Source organism: Helicoverpa armigera, chromosome 28, assembly GCF_030705265.1.
Source record: "Helicoverpa armigera isolate CAAS_96S chromosome 28, ASM3070526v1, whole genome shotgun sequence".
NCBI lineage: Eukaryota > Metazoa > Arthropoda > Insecta > Lepidoptera > Noctuidae > Helicoverpa > Helicoverpa armigera.
Genome location: NC_087147.1, coordinates 5,256,436 through 5,273,764, shown reverse-complemented (window position 1 = coordinate 5,273,764; position 17,329 = coordinate 5,256,436). Strand labels below are relative to the sequence as shown.

The 17,329-nt window shown below is 35.2% G+C and overlaps 1 protein-coding gene across 12 annotated transcripts; it reads right to left on the bottom strand.

The window, feature by feature from the left end:
• Positions 1–1,344: 1,344 nt before the first annotated feature.
• Positions 1,345–17,028, bottom strand: LOC110371437 (poly(A) polymerase type 3). Of its 12 annotated transcripts, XR_007512365.2 has the most exons (17): positions 16,851–17,028; positions 15,348–15,614; positions 14,633–14,862; positions 12,735–12,842; positions 11,018–11,129; positions 8,653–8,811; positions 7,603–7,814; positions 6,849–6,969; positions 6,231–6,407; positions 4,768–4,875; positions 4,374–4,423; positions 3,904–4,065; positions 3,340–3,492; positions 2,460–2,821; positions 2,066–2,139; positions 1,566–1,596; positions 1,345–1,429 (listed from the first exon to the last, which is right to left on the bottom strand). XR_007512365.2 is itself a non-coding variant. In XM_049851815.2 (14 exons), exons 2-14 carry the CDS (start codon positions 15,481–15,483, stop codon positions 2,657–2,659), a joined length of 1,893 nt encoding a protein of 630 aa, XP_049707772.1. In that variant the 5' UTR covers positions 15,484–15,614; positions 16,851–17,028; the 3' UTR covers positions 1,345–2,656. The 12 variants fall into 12 exon arrangements, 3 of the variants coding, with proteins under 3 accessions (XP_049707772.1, XP_049707774.1, XP_049707775.1); XR_007512363.2 differs by having other exon boundaries at positions 2,066–2,821; XR_007512362.2 differs by having other exon boundaries at positions 1,345–1,596.
• Positions 17,029–17,329: the final 301 nt, after the last annotated feature.

Sequence of the window (17,329 nt, the reverse complement as noted above, 5' to 3'; positions counted from 1 at the left end):
CTACACTTAACTTTTTAATTGTTGGCATTGTCTAAAATTATTAGTAAACAATATTTTAGTAGATTTTTCAATGTAAATTAGCTTTTACAAAAATATTCTTCAAACCTAACAAAGTTACTTTCGTTAATATTTTACTAACTACAGAGTTATTTTGGCCTGTCAATGCAGCATCTGAAAAAATACTTTTTAAGTAAATGGCAGTTACAATATCGACTGTTAGGCCACTAAAACACCAAGGGAACCCCATAACATGTAGTTAAACTGATATTAACTTAAGGCTTGAAGCCTACCAAAGATACAGCTGACGTTAGTTTTGAAAACAGATATTCTAACGCCACACTTTCAGACTTAAAAAACTGGAGGTCACCTTACAGGTGCTGACAATAAAGTTGTCGAGTTACAAAAAAGCGTATGAAAAACATAAAAAAAGAAACAAAATGAATAATATTTGATCAATTTCTTCCACTTTGTACTATCACTGACCGTTTGCAAGAAATAATAATTTAGGGGTCATACTTTAAGTACATGCCTTGAAGGGTTAATTCTCATAATGTTAGGTATTCGGTTGATATCTGGTGGGTTTCTTAGGAACTTTGGTATTTGGGTATTAGGAGGGTTGGCCTTACTAATTAAATTATATTACAAGTGCTTAATTCAATAATTTTGGATGATAGAATAGGCAAATTGTTCTTTATCATAAAGGGAGAGCAAGATTTTTATTCTTGTCTTATTTAATAAAGAAGCTAAATTGTTCCTATTATATTTAAAATTCAATTTTGCAGATCGCATCATGCAAAATTATTAGATCGCACAATTCTCATTGGTGATGAATGAACGATGGAAATTGCAGATTTTACTATGAAGTAAAGCAAATTGAATCAGTGGGTTTTAGGAATTTCATAACATACAACATAAATTATGAAACCAGCACAAAAATCTCTTTTTGAAAATCAGGACATAAGTTAAAAAAAAAACTATTATTATACTAAAACACCCAATTTGTTCTGAGCTTAATGAACAGTGGTAGTGCTCGACCTATTTTTACTGTCTTTACGATTTTACCGTAAATGCTATCAACATGACTGACACGCTTAAGTAATAAGAAAAATATACGCTATACGACTATCTAACACCAAAGATTAGTAAACAAATGGAGTGTTCACGTGCGAGAGTGGCTTCTGCCGACGAGACGCGTAGGAACCAACGATCCGAAGTATTTTCCCTCCCAGACTTGCCAATCTACGAAGAAATATTCAGATTAACACCCCCTTTGCTTACTTTTAGTGTGGAAGCATCGTCAGTCATGTTAATCTCATTGTACGTGTAAATTACGTGGTGTTGTAAACATATTTTCTTGCAAACGATCTGACACTCCTACCCTAAGTTTGACAGAGCAGACTTACATGACCCCGTGCCGCGCGAACTCCATCTGCAAATAAACAACACCCAAATATCTCGTACAATTAACGGACCTTCGTTTTCATATCACTTGTTACCTCTAAAACATTTTTTTTCCATTTTCATTAACTTTATGAACGTATATCTAATGATATTTGATAACTTACGCAGCCACGATGCGTTGTCCCCGTATCACATCTATGGAGCATACAAAGTTATGTGAGAATCGTATTTTAAGACTTAATACTATTTGATGGATTAAACTTGCCATTTTGTGAATGGACTTAGTGAGGAAGCTTTATAAAATTCGCGAGTGCATATTACAATTTAATGCCATATTAATTTCTACACAGAATAGACCCGTAACTATTATCTGGACATCACATAATTCTCAAATTGGTGTGGGTATCGAACCCACAGCAATCATTGTCGTCAACACGCTAAAATAGTAATTTGAAGACTGTTAGAGCCAACGGACTATTTACCACTAAAACCTGAATCCAGCAAGCTACTCTTGAATCTATGACTAACTGTAAACACTGCTAAGAAGAGATACTCCGAAAATAGATCTGACAAGTTATTTGTTACACTAATTACTTAAAAATATGAAATAGTCTAGTCTATAAAAGTGTAATAAAGTGTTTGATCAACGTGAGTGAAAACTTACGTCAATATATCTGTCTCGCTAGCTCGACCAAATGCTCGATATCGCTGGATCGGCGCGGACTCCCAAATAATATTCTATATTACATCAATATTTGTCATAAATCTAAATTGTATTACTTTAAAACTCGTAAATCCCGCTAGTGGCATATTTGTCCGAGACCTATACCTAAAAGATATGTAAAATATCTATTAGTTTTTGTTCTAAAATACTTTATAATTATTTTGATTAAATAATGGAATTATTTACAAGTGTAATGAATAGAAATTTCGTACGACTTATCTAGTTACACTGCTTTTACCGTGGCAGTCAAATGTGGAGTCCACAAATGGAATATTCATGCGAAAACACTCCATTCGCTACGCAATCAGTGTTTTGAGAACATCAAAATACTCACCATAACGAAACCACCAGTCCAAATGGGCGACAACACCAAAACGTCACAAGTAATTGCACCAAAATTCGAAAACTTATCTTTATCACGGGTTCTTACACACTATAATCACTTAGTTCACTTTAGTTTTACACACGTTTGGTTCTGGTGAGCTTGACGTTGGTTCCGTAGATGAACCTGGTCCGCCACTCCTCGTACTGCTACGTACAAGCAATGGAGTTGGACGTGGATGGGTGGTCGGGCTTGTCGGCAGGCTTGGCGGCCTCGGTGGCTGTGTGCGGGGCGGTCCCGTTGGCCATGTTCACTTCGTACATGTTTGATGAGTTTGAGTCTTCGTTGTAGGATAGGACGCTTACTTCGTCCGTCTATGGAGAGAAACGAAATTCTATATTTTTACATATACAATTAAAACCAAAGCACGTTTATACGTTTTGATGTAGGTGGTCATATTATTTTTGAACAGAATGACAATTTTTTGTCCCCGCAGTACATAGTGCCGGAGGCATATGAAAGCAGGAATTTTTTGGAAAACCCAGCAGGTAGCATAGTAGACTTTCAATAAGTCTTCATCATAACTGTCGGACTCTGCCTTGTACCCGACAAGGCAGAGTCAGACAACCTGTCTTAATTATCAGATTGCCTAGGTAACTAAGCTGAGAAGGGTAGATAGGCAATCGTTGCATATTTCACATTAGGGAGTCTCGAGGAAGAATTTTGAATTCCTGCGATCCCACGCGAGATCCAACGGGTTGGTTTAACGTCTTGTATGCTGCTAATTAGAGATCAATAAAAAATCAATTGTGTCGCACGTGGATTTGCACACAATACAAGGGGTTAAGCCGGTAAGAGGCTTCAAAGAAAAGGCTATACAGGTGGTACGTACGCTGCTCTCGGACAGACGCTTGGTCTTCTTGCTGGGCGCGGGCAGCGGCGGCGCGGGCTCGGGCTTGCGCTTGGTGCCGGACGTGGTCCGCTCGCGCTTCAGCAGCGACGCCGACAGGTACTGGTGCAGCTGCTTGCGACGCACGTGACGGGCCTGAGGAATGTAAATACGGAATATAAGTATAGGTATTTCGTTTTTGACACGTCATTGCACCTAGAACCCCTTTTATGCTAATAGAACAATTTTCTCAACTTTTAGGCCCTTATATTACTGGTGTTTTTTGAGCATTTTCGCTTCTCCACGCGCTTTGCCACTAGAAAAGTCTGCACAGTTTTCTGCATGATAGAAAAAATATTTTAAAGGCTTTGAATACTTCGATTTATAAGTAAGCATAAATATCATTAAAAGTAAATAATGCATCTTCACAGTGATAGTAGCACATAATAAAATCTCACTTATGCTCACACTACAAGTGGATTTATTTTTGTTTATAACAAAAATTCTATAATGTGAAACCTACCTAAATAACTACCCTGATCTTACGTAAAAAAAGGTTAAAATTACCTCAATAGTCATTCCTTCTCTCAACATATTAGTGTTATCGGCTTGATAGTTGACCGCCTTCGTAAAAGACAGTATGTCATACGTCAGATCCACATTCAAGTTAGTCTTCTCAAACACGAGCCCAATGAACCACATAGAACAGTAGTTCGCTATGATTTCACCCTGAAATTAACAAAAATATAAATTAATAACTTGTTACAGTACAGAGATGATACATTCTCTTTGAAGTCCTGTTTGCTGTGGGTAGCAGGTTCGCTTCCCAGCGGGTTAACTTGAGTAGTGTGCTTGAAAATAAAAGGCACACAACAGTTAGGTACAGTTGTATACGGATTTTGTATAGACAGGGCCGGACTTGGGGGTATGAGAGCCCCTAAAAGCCCCACCCTAAATCCGTCCCTGCATATTATATAGACAAGAATTTGAAGTTAAGTTTTTTTTATTCTAGATCATGAACAACATAAAAAACTCACATTTTCATTCTTTTTGACTTCAGGCGCAGTCTCTGAGGGTACTGGTGCTCCTAAAACCAATATATTTAGCAAATTACTCATAGTGAAAAATTACATTGATGGTAGCTGTGTGTTACACGTATATTACAACGGGTCTTTTTCTCAAATAAGTGCAAATGTTCATAGATCAGAGTGGGTAACCTAAATAAAGAGACGATAATTTACTATTATTGAATAGAAATGCAAAAATTGGTTAGAAAATCACTACATGAAGAAAAGTTATAAGTAGGTATGTAACAATGAATTGGCTTTTCTTTCAAGATCTTTGAATCAAAAACTTCTCTTTTGTATTTTATGGGATCCAATCAAGGATCATAATCTTTCTGTGTACCATTTTTTTGTAATAATAAGTTACCTGGCGGCAAGGCGAGCGGTTGTCCGTTATTGGTGTTAAGTGGCACTGAGTTGTAGCATTCGGGATTCACGTGCGCTATCGTTATGTGAGAATTGCGCTCCAATGTGGCTGGAATTAAACAGGAATATTTTTAGATAATAAACGTATCTATATTAATATTATACAGAGGGAATTTGTAACATAAACCAACCCTAGCTAAGTCAGCAATCAAAAACGACCAGTATGTAGTTTGTTTGTACAAAGAGGGCTCTGAAAATACTGAACCGATTTGATAAATTATTTCACTGATAGGTAGCTAGCTACACAATTACCGCGTGATATTGGTTGGTTACCTATACCTATTTCATAGAGGGTGCGAGAGATAATTTATGCAGTACATATGTGAAAAAGAGGGAAACTGATTGTAAATATTACAAAGAGGAAATGTATTTTTATCCCAAAATACATTAAGACAACAAATTAAAGAATTACTGTACAACATGTTTACCTAGTCTACATAGAAATTTTTTAATTTAGTAGGCCTACAAAATTATGAGTAAAACACGTAGATAAAATAATAACACATTGCCTTTTAATGAGGCGCGAGAATTGGGTCAATGACTTGTAAACAGCTGTATAATATACATATAGAACAGGTATATGAGGTCACATTATTTATTCGGTTTTATGTGAATATTGGTATACCTACTTGTTGAAAATTTAATGAAAGTGGGTGTTCTAATTGCAAATATGAGGTCAATAAAAGATATAAATATTAGGGATTGTGTAGCTTCATAACGCGTTCATAACCGGACAAAATATAGCCTATGTTACTCGGCAACAGTGCAGGGCCCCGATTCTCCTAAGTTAATAATGTCAAAATCGAATAGAAATCGAATCGCAATATGATCGTAATAGCAGTTTTAACCATATCGGGCATTCTGCTACTAATAAAAGACCAATCGTATTCGATTGACATTTGATTGGTGTGCGATTGGTCTGCTATTTTGATGATTTTGGTCTATACGGTAGTATGCTGTACAATCATTTTGCAATCGTAAATCATTTGCAGACAAAATGATTCATTATTGAATGACAGAAAAGGATAAAAACGTTTATTTCAAAGAAAAAATAGCGGAATGCCACATACGCTTCAATTAACTTCAATAGTAATCGAGTTGGGATTGGATCTCAGTCGAATCGAGTCGAACGTCAATCGAAGGTCGCTTAAGTAAAATTAGGAGAATCGGGCCCCAGCTCTCTAACAGTGAAAGAATTTGTCAAATTGCTTCAGTAGTTTCGGAGCCAACAAACTGTTGAAATTAATAATCTGTATGACAAAATATTAAAACGTTGTAACTCTATTCAAATATATTTTTAGTCTGTTGAAAACCACAAACATGTTCTAATACAAACATTTTTTCCTGCTGGATAGTATTACTATAGATAACGATCTTTTATCTAAATTCCACAACATAACTCACTAATAAGATGTCTGATCTTGCTCTCAATGAGTCCGCACCACTGCAGCTGGTCATCAGGACTGGCGGAGGAAGCCAGCAGCACTATGAAGTGCTTGTAGCGCGAGAAGAAGTTCGGCGCTTCGAACAGACGCTCCCAGCCGCATTTGCCGAGCATTATCTCGTCTGTTATTGCTAGACCTGTGGGGAAAATAAATTCAATTATATAATATATGGATTAGATATTTGCATTTTGGTAGTTGTTGACGAAAATAAAAAAATATTCTTCCAAATACTTAACATTTTTTGTTGATATTGGCAGTTTTTTTTTAAACACACGCACCTGAATTTCTTATATCGATTGCTGTGACCAACAACAAATTTTATGTATTCTGCCTTTGGGATAATTCGAAAGAGTTTCAGAGGCCTTTTTTGAGACGAGAAATTTAAAAATTAAATAAATGTTCCTTTTAGGAATACCAAACACAGGACAACTCTTGCAAACTTTCCCAAAACACTTGAGGGGTTTTTATCAGCAAGTCATTGTGGCGAGAAAATCATTTGACCATTTCCTTCTTCCCAAACCAAAAGCAAGTTGATAATCAACATCTGGAGAAAGTAAGTTGATCCTCAACTCCTCACCGAGTCTGAACTCCTCCATGATGACCGTCCTGGTGGAGGCGCACACGTTGAACGTGGAGTTCTGCTGCGGGTACGCTGGAGTTATGATCGGCATCAGGTGGAACCGGTCCGAGATGTTCACCTGCGGAGGTAAGGGTGAGTATATGAGTATATTGTGTCAGGTTTTGGCAAACTCACCATCTCTACTTTGTTACATATGTTTATGTATAGTGTTATATCAGATATCTATATCCAATCTATCTATTTATTTGCTTACTAGAGATAATTTATGTAGAATTTTGACAATACATTCAAGTAAAGTCAAATTCTGTTCTCTAGTGCGCAAATCAACAGTTAGATATAAGTTATTGAAAGGAATCCACCGTTAGTTCACCATGTAAATAGTTTTAGTGATGGAATGGTAAATAAATAGTAATTGAATTAGAATTCTCTCCATTTGATAGAAATAAAAATACTAATGTGTAATTCAGGTAGTTAGAACATAATAAATGACGTTGACCTATTAACAATACCTATTAGATACACCGGAAAAGTAGAATAAAAAGAGTAACTAGTTGTCGACCTACAAAATTATACAATTTTCTGTATTCGAATGTATTTAAAACAGCTTTATACACCTACAGATCTGCTTTCTGGATATAGCTTCAAAACATACCGCTGTGCCATCAACACAGTTAGAAGAAGGTAGAAAGACAGATGACTACACATTTTTTCCACAGATTGTAGAACATTCCACAAATTTTAAAACACTCACTCTAGGATCCCAAACAGGAAATCCAAGGTTGACAGAATCCGGCTGCTTCAGCAGAACAGGCTGCGGCCACTTCCATTGACTGAAGACTAGGAAGAACTTGTGCACCAGAGTGGCTGGCAGTGCGTTGGGGTACAGTTGGCAAGTTCGGGCTACCAGCATGGCCCAGGAGACACCGCCCAGGTAGCCTAAAGTGTTGGAGTATATGCCGTGGCCTGCGGGGTGGGAAATAATTATAAGTGATAGAAAATTTGTGTATGATTGAATAAATTTTTAAATTAGATTGGTAAAGGAAACTTTATGATAAAAGAAAACAATGGCTTACAAACTAAAACTCAATATTGAATTCGTATTATTGATAAGTTCTGTTTTGGTAGACTATGAAACAATGTAACAAATTGTATCTCCTAAGTTCCTTTGGTAAAACACTATGTATAGCTTTGGGAGTCAATATGCAAATCTGATAATTTACGAAAGTCTTTTTGTTTACTACACAGTCATCCTCCGAGCCTTTTCCCAATCACGTTGGGGTCGGCTTCCAGTCTAACCGGATTCAGCTGAGTACCAGTGCTTTACAAGAAGCGACTGCCTATCTGACCTCCTCAACCCAGTAACCCGGGCAACCCGATACCCCTTGGTTAGACTGGTGTCAGACTTTCTGGCGTCTGACTACCCGTACCGACTGCCAAGGATGTTCACTGACAGCCGGGACCTACAGTTTAACGTGCCATCCGAAACACAGTCAATGGTGTCTAAGATATACTTAGAAAGTACATACAAACTTAGAAAAGTTGCATTGGTACTTGCCTGACCTGGGATCGACCCCGCGCCCTCATACTTGAGGTTGGTCCTTTACCCACTAGGCCACCACGACTTCACACACTGTGAAGTTGTGTGTGTGTGTTGTTTACTACACAGTGACGGTAAGTAATCAGGTAAGTATGTGATTCAGTGTTTCACATGAACTTAACTAAAGACTATCCATCACCTTTCGTCTACATTTCGTCAACCACACCGGACCAAACCTATAAAATAAAACAAGATATTACTTACGTTTAGCCCACAGCTTAATAGCTCTAAGCGTGAGCCTAAAGTTGTTGATATTTGGCACGAGACGGAGTATCTCGTCAGTCACGCGACACCCGTTGAGGGACCGCACACATTTCTGGTCTAAATTCTTTAGCAGCATATCGTCGCGTAAGTCAAATGAATCTGTGAAACAAGAAATAGGATTTTATAGGTGGTAAATTAAACCTTAAATATGAGGAATAGAGTAGAAAATTTTTGTTGAGACCGAAAGCAAAGCATATAGTTTGGCTTGATCATAAATAAAAAGACCTTTAATTTGTCTTAAGTTACAGTGAGCTATTTATTTATCTATGATCAGTATATATCTTGAGTTTGTTGGTGATGTATAAAATAAATAAAAAAGCCTATAGTTTAATTCTAATGTATGTATGCATGTATAAGTAATTCTAAGTACATGTAATTTATTTATATTTGTTGGTAGTAAGGCAAATGAAATGTGTAAAAAGATATAATTAGGGATATAAAATCATAATTTCTAGAGTTTATGGTTAATAACGAATGTACAAGCTGGCTAACTAATTTCAAAATCAATAAAATACAAAGTTACGTCGGAATCAACAAAAAAAAAACTTTTGCAAGTAATTCAGTAAAGTTCAAACGTACAGATAACAAGAAATAAACTATTCTTTGATGGTTCATCTACCCAATAATTAACTTTGGTTACATGATACAACAATGGTTTCTGTAGCAGCTTCAAGTACCGTATTTCCGGTTAAACTCTAATCCCTCTTGATAAGTTTTTGTCAACAAGGAAGTATTTTTCACTGGGATGGGAAGTATTTATTGTGTAAATAGAAAGAATGTTTGCTTGTGTGCGTGTGAGATGACGGCAAATAGAAGAGTATGGAAGAAGAAAACATGCTGCGCCGACCCTAAGTAAAATTGGTATAAGGGCAGGATGATGATTATTTTTTTTATAGATTGCCATAACAAGAGAGAGAACAAGAAAAGTTCAAAACATCAGTAAGGGGAAGGTTTACACCTTTCACAAAGACATTCTGGTTACACCCATTTGGGCTACTTACTTCTTTTGTGATGGTAAAAAAAGTATAAAAGAAGATTACATCTTACGATACGGGCAGGGGAATAAAATAACTTTTACCAGCAAAGGGACATAATAAGGTGATGATAAATCCACAAAGAAATGCGAACATTAAAATTTTGTCGCCCTATCTACATAAAAGGATTGGCCTTGAAACCTTGAGCAGACAAACACCTAGGTAGGTATTTAAAAAACAAACTGGTTTTCAGTAAGTATCGAATATTGTAAATACCTGGCATTTGACCTCCATTATACATGGGTCATTGTGACTCTGTATTTTAAGTTTTTTGCATACCAAAGATAATAAGTGACTCATTTCAGTTCGAACGTTGTATGGCTAAAATATTGATGTATTATTTTTGTGAAATACAGATCATTTATGAATTATTATGCTTAGGTATTGTTGATTTTATTTGTTAGTTCCATCATCTTAATAAATATGACCTATTATAGTTTTTTTTTATTTCTTCTTAAAAAGTATTTCTGTCGCAATTTACGTGAATGTGACAGAGAAAGAATGCTATGCATACTTATAGTATCCTATATAATAGAAGTATACATTACAGACTTTTTTAACTGTAGACTGCTTTTACAGTTTTGTGGGACATTGTAATTAGTTCTTAAGTTTACTGTGTATTTTTCTTATCAATAAATAACCTTCTTGGCGAAGCTTAGTTCTTCCTATTAGTATTACTTGACGCAACTTATTGTGGGAACAAAGTGCTAAGTGTTTTCAAACAGTTATCGTCATACAATGAATGACGTTGAACTGGTGAATAGACGTCACTAGAGCATAATATTGTTATAAGTACCTATCTTATCTCTGTTTACATACGTTACTTGTTATATGTTGTTATTAAACAGGGATCCCCGATTTGTAATGTTATTTTATTTAAGGTATCTCTTGATTGGTATAGTCATGCAAATGAAAAGCTTGCTTAATTTTAGCCAGACCACATAAATGATGTGTATATGGCAACCACCTTATTATAAAGCGTGGTCTTAAAAAAACGTCGTTTTAAACTTTCAAAAATATAGCACTAAAGTCGTCCTTTTTATCTGCGTTTTATAATAATGGCCCATTAAATTAAATACCCCTACATCTTAGCCGATGTAAGGGTATTTGATGGACGGTTATTTCACAGCTGGTTAGTGTTTAGTTTTCTTTAAAGGAAATAAGTGCAAGATTCGCATTTCTGAAGTGAGAAAATAAGGACACCACGAGCATTTACTTTTTAACGTTTTGTTAAAAAATAATAACCATAGGAATCATTCAAATGCCCATACCTGGTATCTCTTTGAGCGCCAACCTGGCGAACAGCAAATCAATCTCAATTCCGTCAAAGTTCATCTTGATGACCGGCACAAATGCGTCTTCTACTGCTCTCAAATCTTTTACCTGTACAACAAACAAATAATAATTAAATTAAGTAACAACGGAAATTACAATTATTCCTTGCTGAGATGAATTGTATTAAAATTGCATTATGTTTAAAAGCTCTATCATTACAAAGTCTCGTCAAATAAGTTTGCCTCTCTGAAGTTAGTTTATCATGATTGCACAACAGTTTAACAAAGTCATTTGTTGAGCCCAATTTCAATAATTTTATTTATTTATTAGCCTAGTGTTACACAGGTGTGATTATTTTCTGCTATGAGGTTGACATAAAAATAGCATTATAATGACAAACTAGACTTTTCGGTCATATTTAATCGAGAGGAAAATGGAAATAATACTTAAAATGCATTTATATGCATGAATATGTTACAAAATTCAAAAGATACTATCTGAAAAGTAACTCTAAATTATTCTTCCTTTAAAAAGGAGCATTATCCACGAATACGTTTAGCGTCGGGCCCCATTCACGAAAACAGCGGAAGTGGGGTGCCGGGATCATAATGCGTGCATTTTGTTATATAAATAAACAAGCGCTCACGCCGGCAGACGGAGACAATATTGCGTGTATTTCTGTGAATATACCGGCAATATGGATATGGAAAGAATGTCAACTTAAAACAAAGAAACGAAGCCTTGACTTTAAATCAGAAAAAAGTAGGTATTTAGTCTTACTTCATAAATGGGTTATGTAACGCTATTCTTGAAATCGTTCGAAAAGTTCCTGATATTAGAGCTTTCATATAATCAGTATAAATATAAATATAGATGTACTAAATCTCATCCATATCAAATCAGCTGTTTTTGAAGAGAGTAGGTAATAACATCAAACATACGTAAATACCTTTGGGGAGGTTTAAACGTACCCTTAGTTACAGTATTATATTAACAGGTATTTAATACATAAGTGTATTTTTCACTAACTACGCAAAAACACAACATTTCACAGGACTTTTAACATTCAAAGTTTGTGAATATTTCACTCAAATGAAGCAACACAGAACTTTGTAATATAATTTTCAAAGCTTAAGTTCTGACTTTGAAAGTCTTCAGAGAACACGTTTTGTAATGTTTAAGAAATTATTTACGTTTTAATTAGGAAAACGTTTCAATTTCGACAAGATTCTAGACTGAATTATAATATTCAGGTCTGTTGGTTGTTTGCTATTTGTCCCCATACAACATAGCTAAACATTAATTACAATGCCGGATTTTGACCCAGACTTCACCAGAGCGAAGCGGAAAGAGGTTTTAAAACTAACTAAAGATTATTACATCATTTATGACAATATTGAACATCGATATTTCAACATCTCGTCCAAACTCTTGTTTTTTCAACACTTCCTTAATAAATCTTTTATTCAATTTAAAACCTATCCAATTTCTTATTAGAACGCCTAATATAGATAGAGGATCTTATGTATCTGAAGTCTCAAAGATTTCCCTTGGCTACGAAAGACGCCTATAAATGCATCCTCAACTTGGAGGGTCTTTTCTTAAGTTCCTACTTAAAGCCATAAGCATCAATCATAACACATTTTGAATACACAATCTTATTTTTACTAGGATATAAAACTCAATAAAAAAATATATATATTTTTTACAAACCTGTGGCTGCAACTTGAGCAGATCGTAGAAAGATGCGAAGTAGTCAATCCGGTCGATGTGACGCGGGGCCACGCACAGCGCGTCTATGTCAGCACCTCTGTGGTGCACCTGTGGTCAAATATCGTAGTTTTATTAAGTTTTATTGGAACAATTGTATTTCACGATTATAGGGGAAATATACCAGCTATATTCAGTCTTAGACCGTATAGAGAAAGAAAGCTGATAGCCGGTCGGCGTATCCATTCTAGTAACAGTTAAATACAAAAAGGAAGCAGATTGACATAACGTGAAGAAAATGTACCTGTTACCAGAATAGACCAGCTTTCTTGTAGTACACGCCATACGGGCTAAAGCCCAAACTCAACTAAAACCGAGAATAGCAAAGCGCGGCAGAGGAGATTTTAAACAACCACTCAATGGTATTGTTGAGCGAAGAAATTCTATTGGTTGTTTAAGAACTCCGCTCTACAATGCTCGTCCCCGCTTTGGTAGACTCTGATCCTACGGCAGCCGCTAATATGACGAAACGCAGGGTAAAGCGTTCACTGTCTATATCATTATAGCCATTGTTCTCATTGAAACAGTAAAAAATCAATCAACGCTAATACCACACGTTGTGGTTTGAAATCTTATTTCAATGAAGAGAAGGTCGATAATAGTTTGTCGCTCTGCCATAAATATGCCAGTGATTAAAGTTAAAACACCCTTACTATTAGATCGAAAGGCCTTATTACTAAAGTAAATCAAACAAAAATTCTAACTAAAATCACTTTTTAGCCAAGAACTTGGAAGTCTCTTGGAAACAAATGACTTACTGAAGGAAAACATTATGAGGTAACCTGGACTTTAAATTGTATTTTATTAACGTTTTCATACCTTTTATATTCTCATAGATCTAATACTCGCAAATGGGACTGTATTTCAGTTGAGCATAACTCAATAAATGTAGTCTTTACATTAATAATTTTAGCATACTTTTTGCAATGTAAGTGTTTTGCGGCCGATGTAATATGCGCATATTTCTTATACATACATGGAGGGCACCTTCAATTATTACAAAGTGTGCAGCCAGAGTTTTATTTGTGATCGTACTATACAATGTGCATTTGAATTATTTGTATTGTACGTCAATATGTTCAAAGAGGTGCACTAATCATTTCGACACTGACAGAATAAGTACTGAAGTACAGAAGCACTTTCTATCTTCACTTTTAAACCTGGTTTAAAAATGAGAAAAGAGAAGACTTTTCAAGATAGCACTTTGTATTAAGTTGCTTTATTTTCTACTGCTAAATCATATGAGAAGAAAAAGATGGTAGAATTGGGACGCTAATCGCATGAACATTGGCTAAATCCTATGAAGAAACATTTTTGTTAAATGGACGATCTTTAATGTTGACATTATACTTGAAAGCCATCAATAAAATGTTATGTGAACAAATTGGTTTTATTTTAAAATCGTAACGTTTAATGTCAGGTTATGAACAAATAAACTCTGTTTATGTAAATAATAGTTACATGTTATTGCATTTTATTTATTTATAGCTCATAATAAATGTTCACATAAATCTTTGGTTATATGAGAATTATGTAGGTAATAATTCAATTACCTTTATTATTAATAATGATCTAACACTTTTAAGTAACAGCAGGGTCAATTCATCATAAAGTAAAGCAAGACTTGGCTAGTCAAAATAAGATGTAACTTACTGAATTGTTAAGACTATATTTTTGGTAAGATCCTTTAGAGCAGTGTTCCCAAAACACAAAGTCTCACATAAGGAACTTGATCAGATTCTTAAAAAACATGATAAATAATTATCTTAATGAGGACATAATAAAAAATGCATCTAGACGTGCCAATTTACACATAACTATTAACACAGTGCCAAACTTACCCCAAGCCGATAAGATCCAAAAGTATAAATATTGCCACCAACAGTATCAGCAACACTCGGCGGCATGTTCTTCCTCATGGATTCTTCTCTGATCCATTGCCTCACCAGCCGATGCAGGGACCCCAGTACTTCCATACGGTGATGCATCTCTTGTTCAGACTCAAACACCCCATAAGGGACCAGGGACTCCTTCAACTCAGCTGTTTTTTCAATATCAATGGGCTTCGGACCTGTGCAAGGGAATATAATACTTTTGTGTGATGTTTTAGAGTTCATTATGCCCTGGCAATATTATCGAACTGATTTGTTTATCAACATAGGGAGATCTTGGCAGATTTGTTTTTATTCAAGTTCATTTTGTTTATGTCTAGCTCTCACTAATGATGTGAAAACCTTCAAATAAAATAATTATTAGAATGATATGAAAATTGAGGGCATAATTAACCTTCTATTAGTTGATAGTGTCACAGTTAATTTGATATGTAAACGCTGGCTAAATATTTTGACCTTGTTAAATGATAGGCTTTGGAATGAAAACTGAAAAATGTTGGCTTTCATAAACTATGATACAATAAATTGTGTCTAAATAAACTAGTCTCTTTAGACAATGTTCAAGTTTATGAAAGGATAAAGCGTTTTCACCTAAGACAAATAACATCTGATGCAATATTTTCCTACAATGCTCATTGTAAAAGTAAATAAATATCATACAAACCTGCCATAGAAATAGCAGAGGTCATTCCCAACGTCTTCAAGTTTTGCTGATTCTGGTGCTCATTAGCCTTCCCCGCATTGTTGGGGATTGGGGCGTTGCTGTGCGAGTACTGCGACGCTGGCCACATCTTGGACATACTATGTTAACTTCTCTAGAAATATAACCGCTTACGGTACCTACTAGCTTATGGTACTAGGTGGGGCTCATTTATATAAAAATGCTCTCCTCTCGGACAACTGCTGGGGTTTAGGTAAACGGTAAGATAATCTGTAACAAGGTTTTGCAAAGTTAGGCATCAGCTGATTTGTAGCCTTTATTTTCTTGTCATTTATTTATTTTCAAACATATTATTTACATTTTTAAATATTAAATATAAAAATAAAAAACATTTAAAAATATAAAAAATAGGTTGCCACCGATATCGGGCACAGGGTCCAAGGTACCGGTGGTTAGGGTCCCAGAGACAGAAACCTCCTCACAATACGTGCCGTATCAAGGAGTACTGCCTTCTGAATCAGTCCTTTGATCCAGCCGCCCAACGAGAGCCTCCTGAGGTGTTCGTCGAGGCTCTTGGTAGCCTTTATAATTATTATGATTGCGTGAGTTTCCCTGATTTGAATTTTTTTTAATAAGAGTGTAAATCACATAATGTTACTTTAGATAATATTTATCCTTAGTAATATTTCAAGTTACATGACATGTAAAAAGACCATTACAGAATCAGAGAATAATAATCTCAAGTATTGGAATGGAGTTTGAATTTTCCTTGCTAATGATTGATTGCTGTAAAAATGAATTTCCTTGTTTATTTTTGTTACATTTCCAGTTAACATTAGAACTAACTGTAAATATTATGGTAGTTATTATTTTACTCATATCATTAAAAACATAGTGTCATTGTCTTCCAAGGTTCATTGACAAACTAATCAAATGTAAATATTTTGCTTGTAAATAAATAATGAAGCGAAAGAATCTATACTACAGATGCGTGGAGTTATATATTGTTAGAATTCAAAGCCGTCGTGATGCGTAAGCAAAAATCGAACTTTTAGAAAGCACTATACTATTTGTGGACTCAAAACGGGGTTCGTTCACCTACTTTTTATTGCCGTCTTTATTTAGCGACAACGCGACCACATAACTTACATTAGCACATTTTAATCTAGAAAGCAACGAACAATCGCTACTAAAGTTAAACTAATAAATAAGAAAAAACATCCCGAGACGTTACTCGCTAACAACAGATTCGTGGAAGTATTCTTTTGTTGTCTGAACGTACTAAGGTCACAACTTATGTAAATATGACCCTCGCTTATATCTGAACCTTGAATATCAATGCAAAATCGCTAAGAAAACATTACGATACATAATCTTAACACTTATCACGAAAAACATAAAGAAAACGAATACGCATTAAAAAGCTCACGTTGCCCTGAGCAGATTGTTATTACGTTACCGAGCACTTTATTGTGCGTAAACATTGATTGAACACTTCGTACTCACCAATTTATTATATCATCCGTCCCAATCTGCAATATTTTACACATGCAGTTATTGGAAATCATAATAAAAGAAAGAAACAAACATTTAATTTCCAAACAAGCACCCAACAGTCGCCAACAACAAGGCAGCCATTTTTATAAAGATGGCGCTAATAAAACTTGCCCACACAAAATATTCATTTAATTCCAGTGTTTTTACAGTTAAAAACTTTAATGGTACAGATTAAAAATGAAATAAATGCAAATTAAGCAGATTTATAAAGTAATGATTACTTTTTCTTGACATGTAAGTAATGGTAATCTCGGTAAATTATACAATTAAAAAATAATGCCAAATGAAATAAAGGCTCACTGACTGTTGTTTACGATATTTTTCACTTCTTTGCAATAACAAAACGCTTATGGGTGCGTTCGAAGATTTAAATACTCGTCAGTTTTGCGCATGCTCCATTGGCAGTTTTTTCAGTGACGTATCACAAA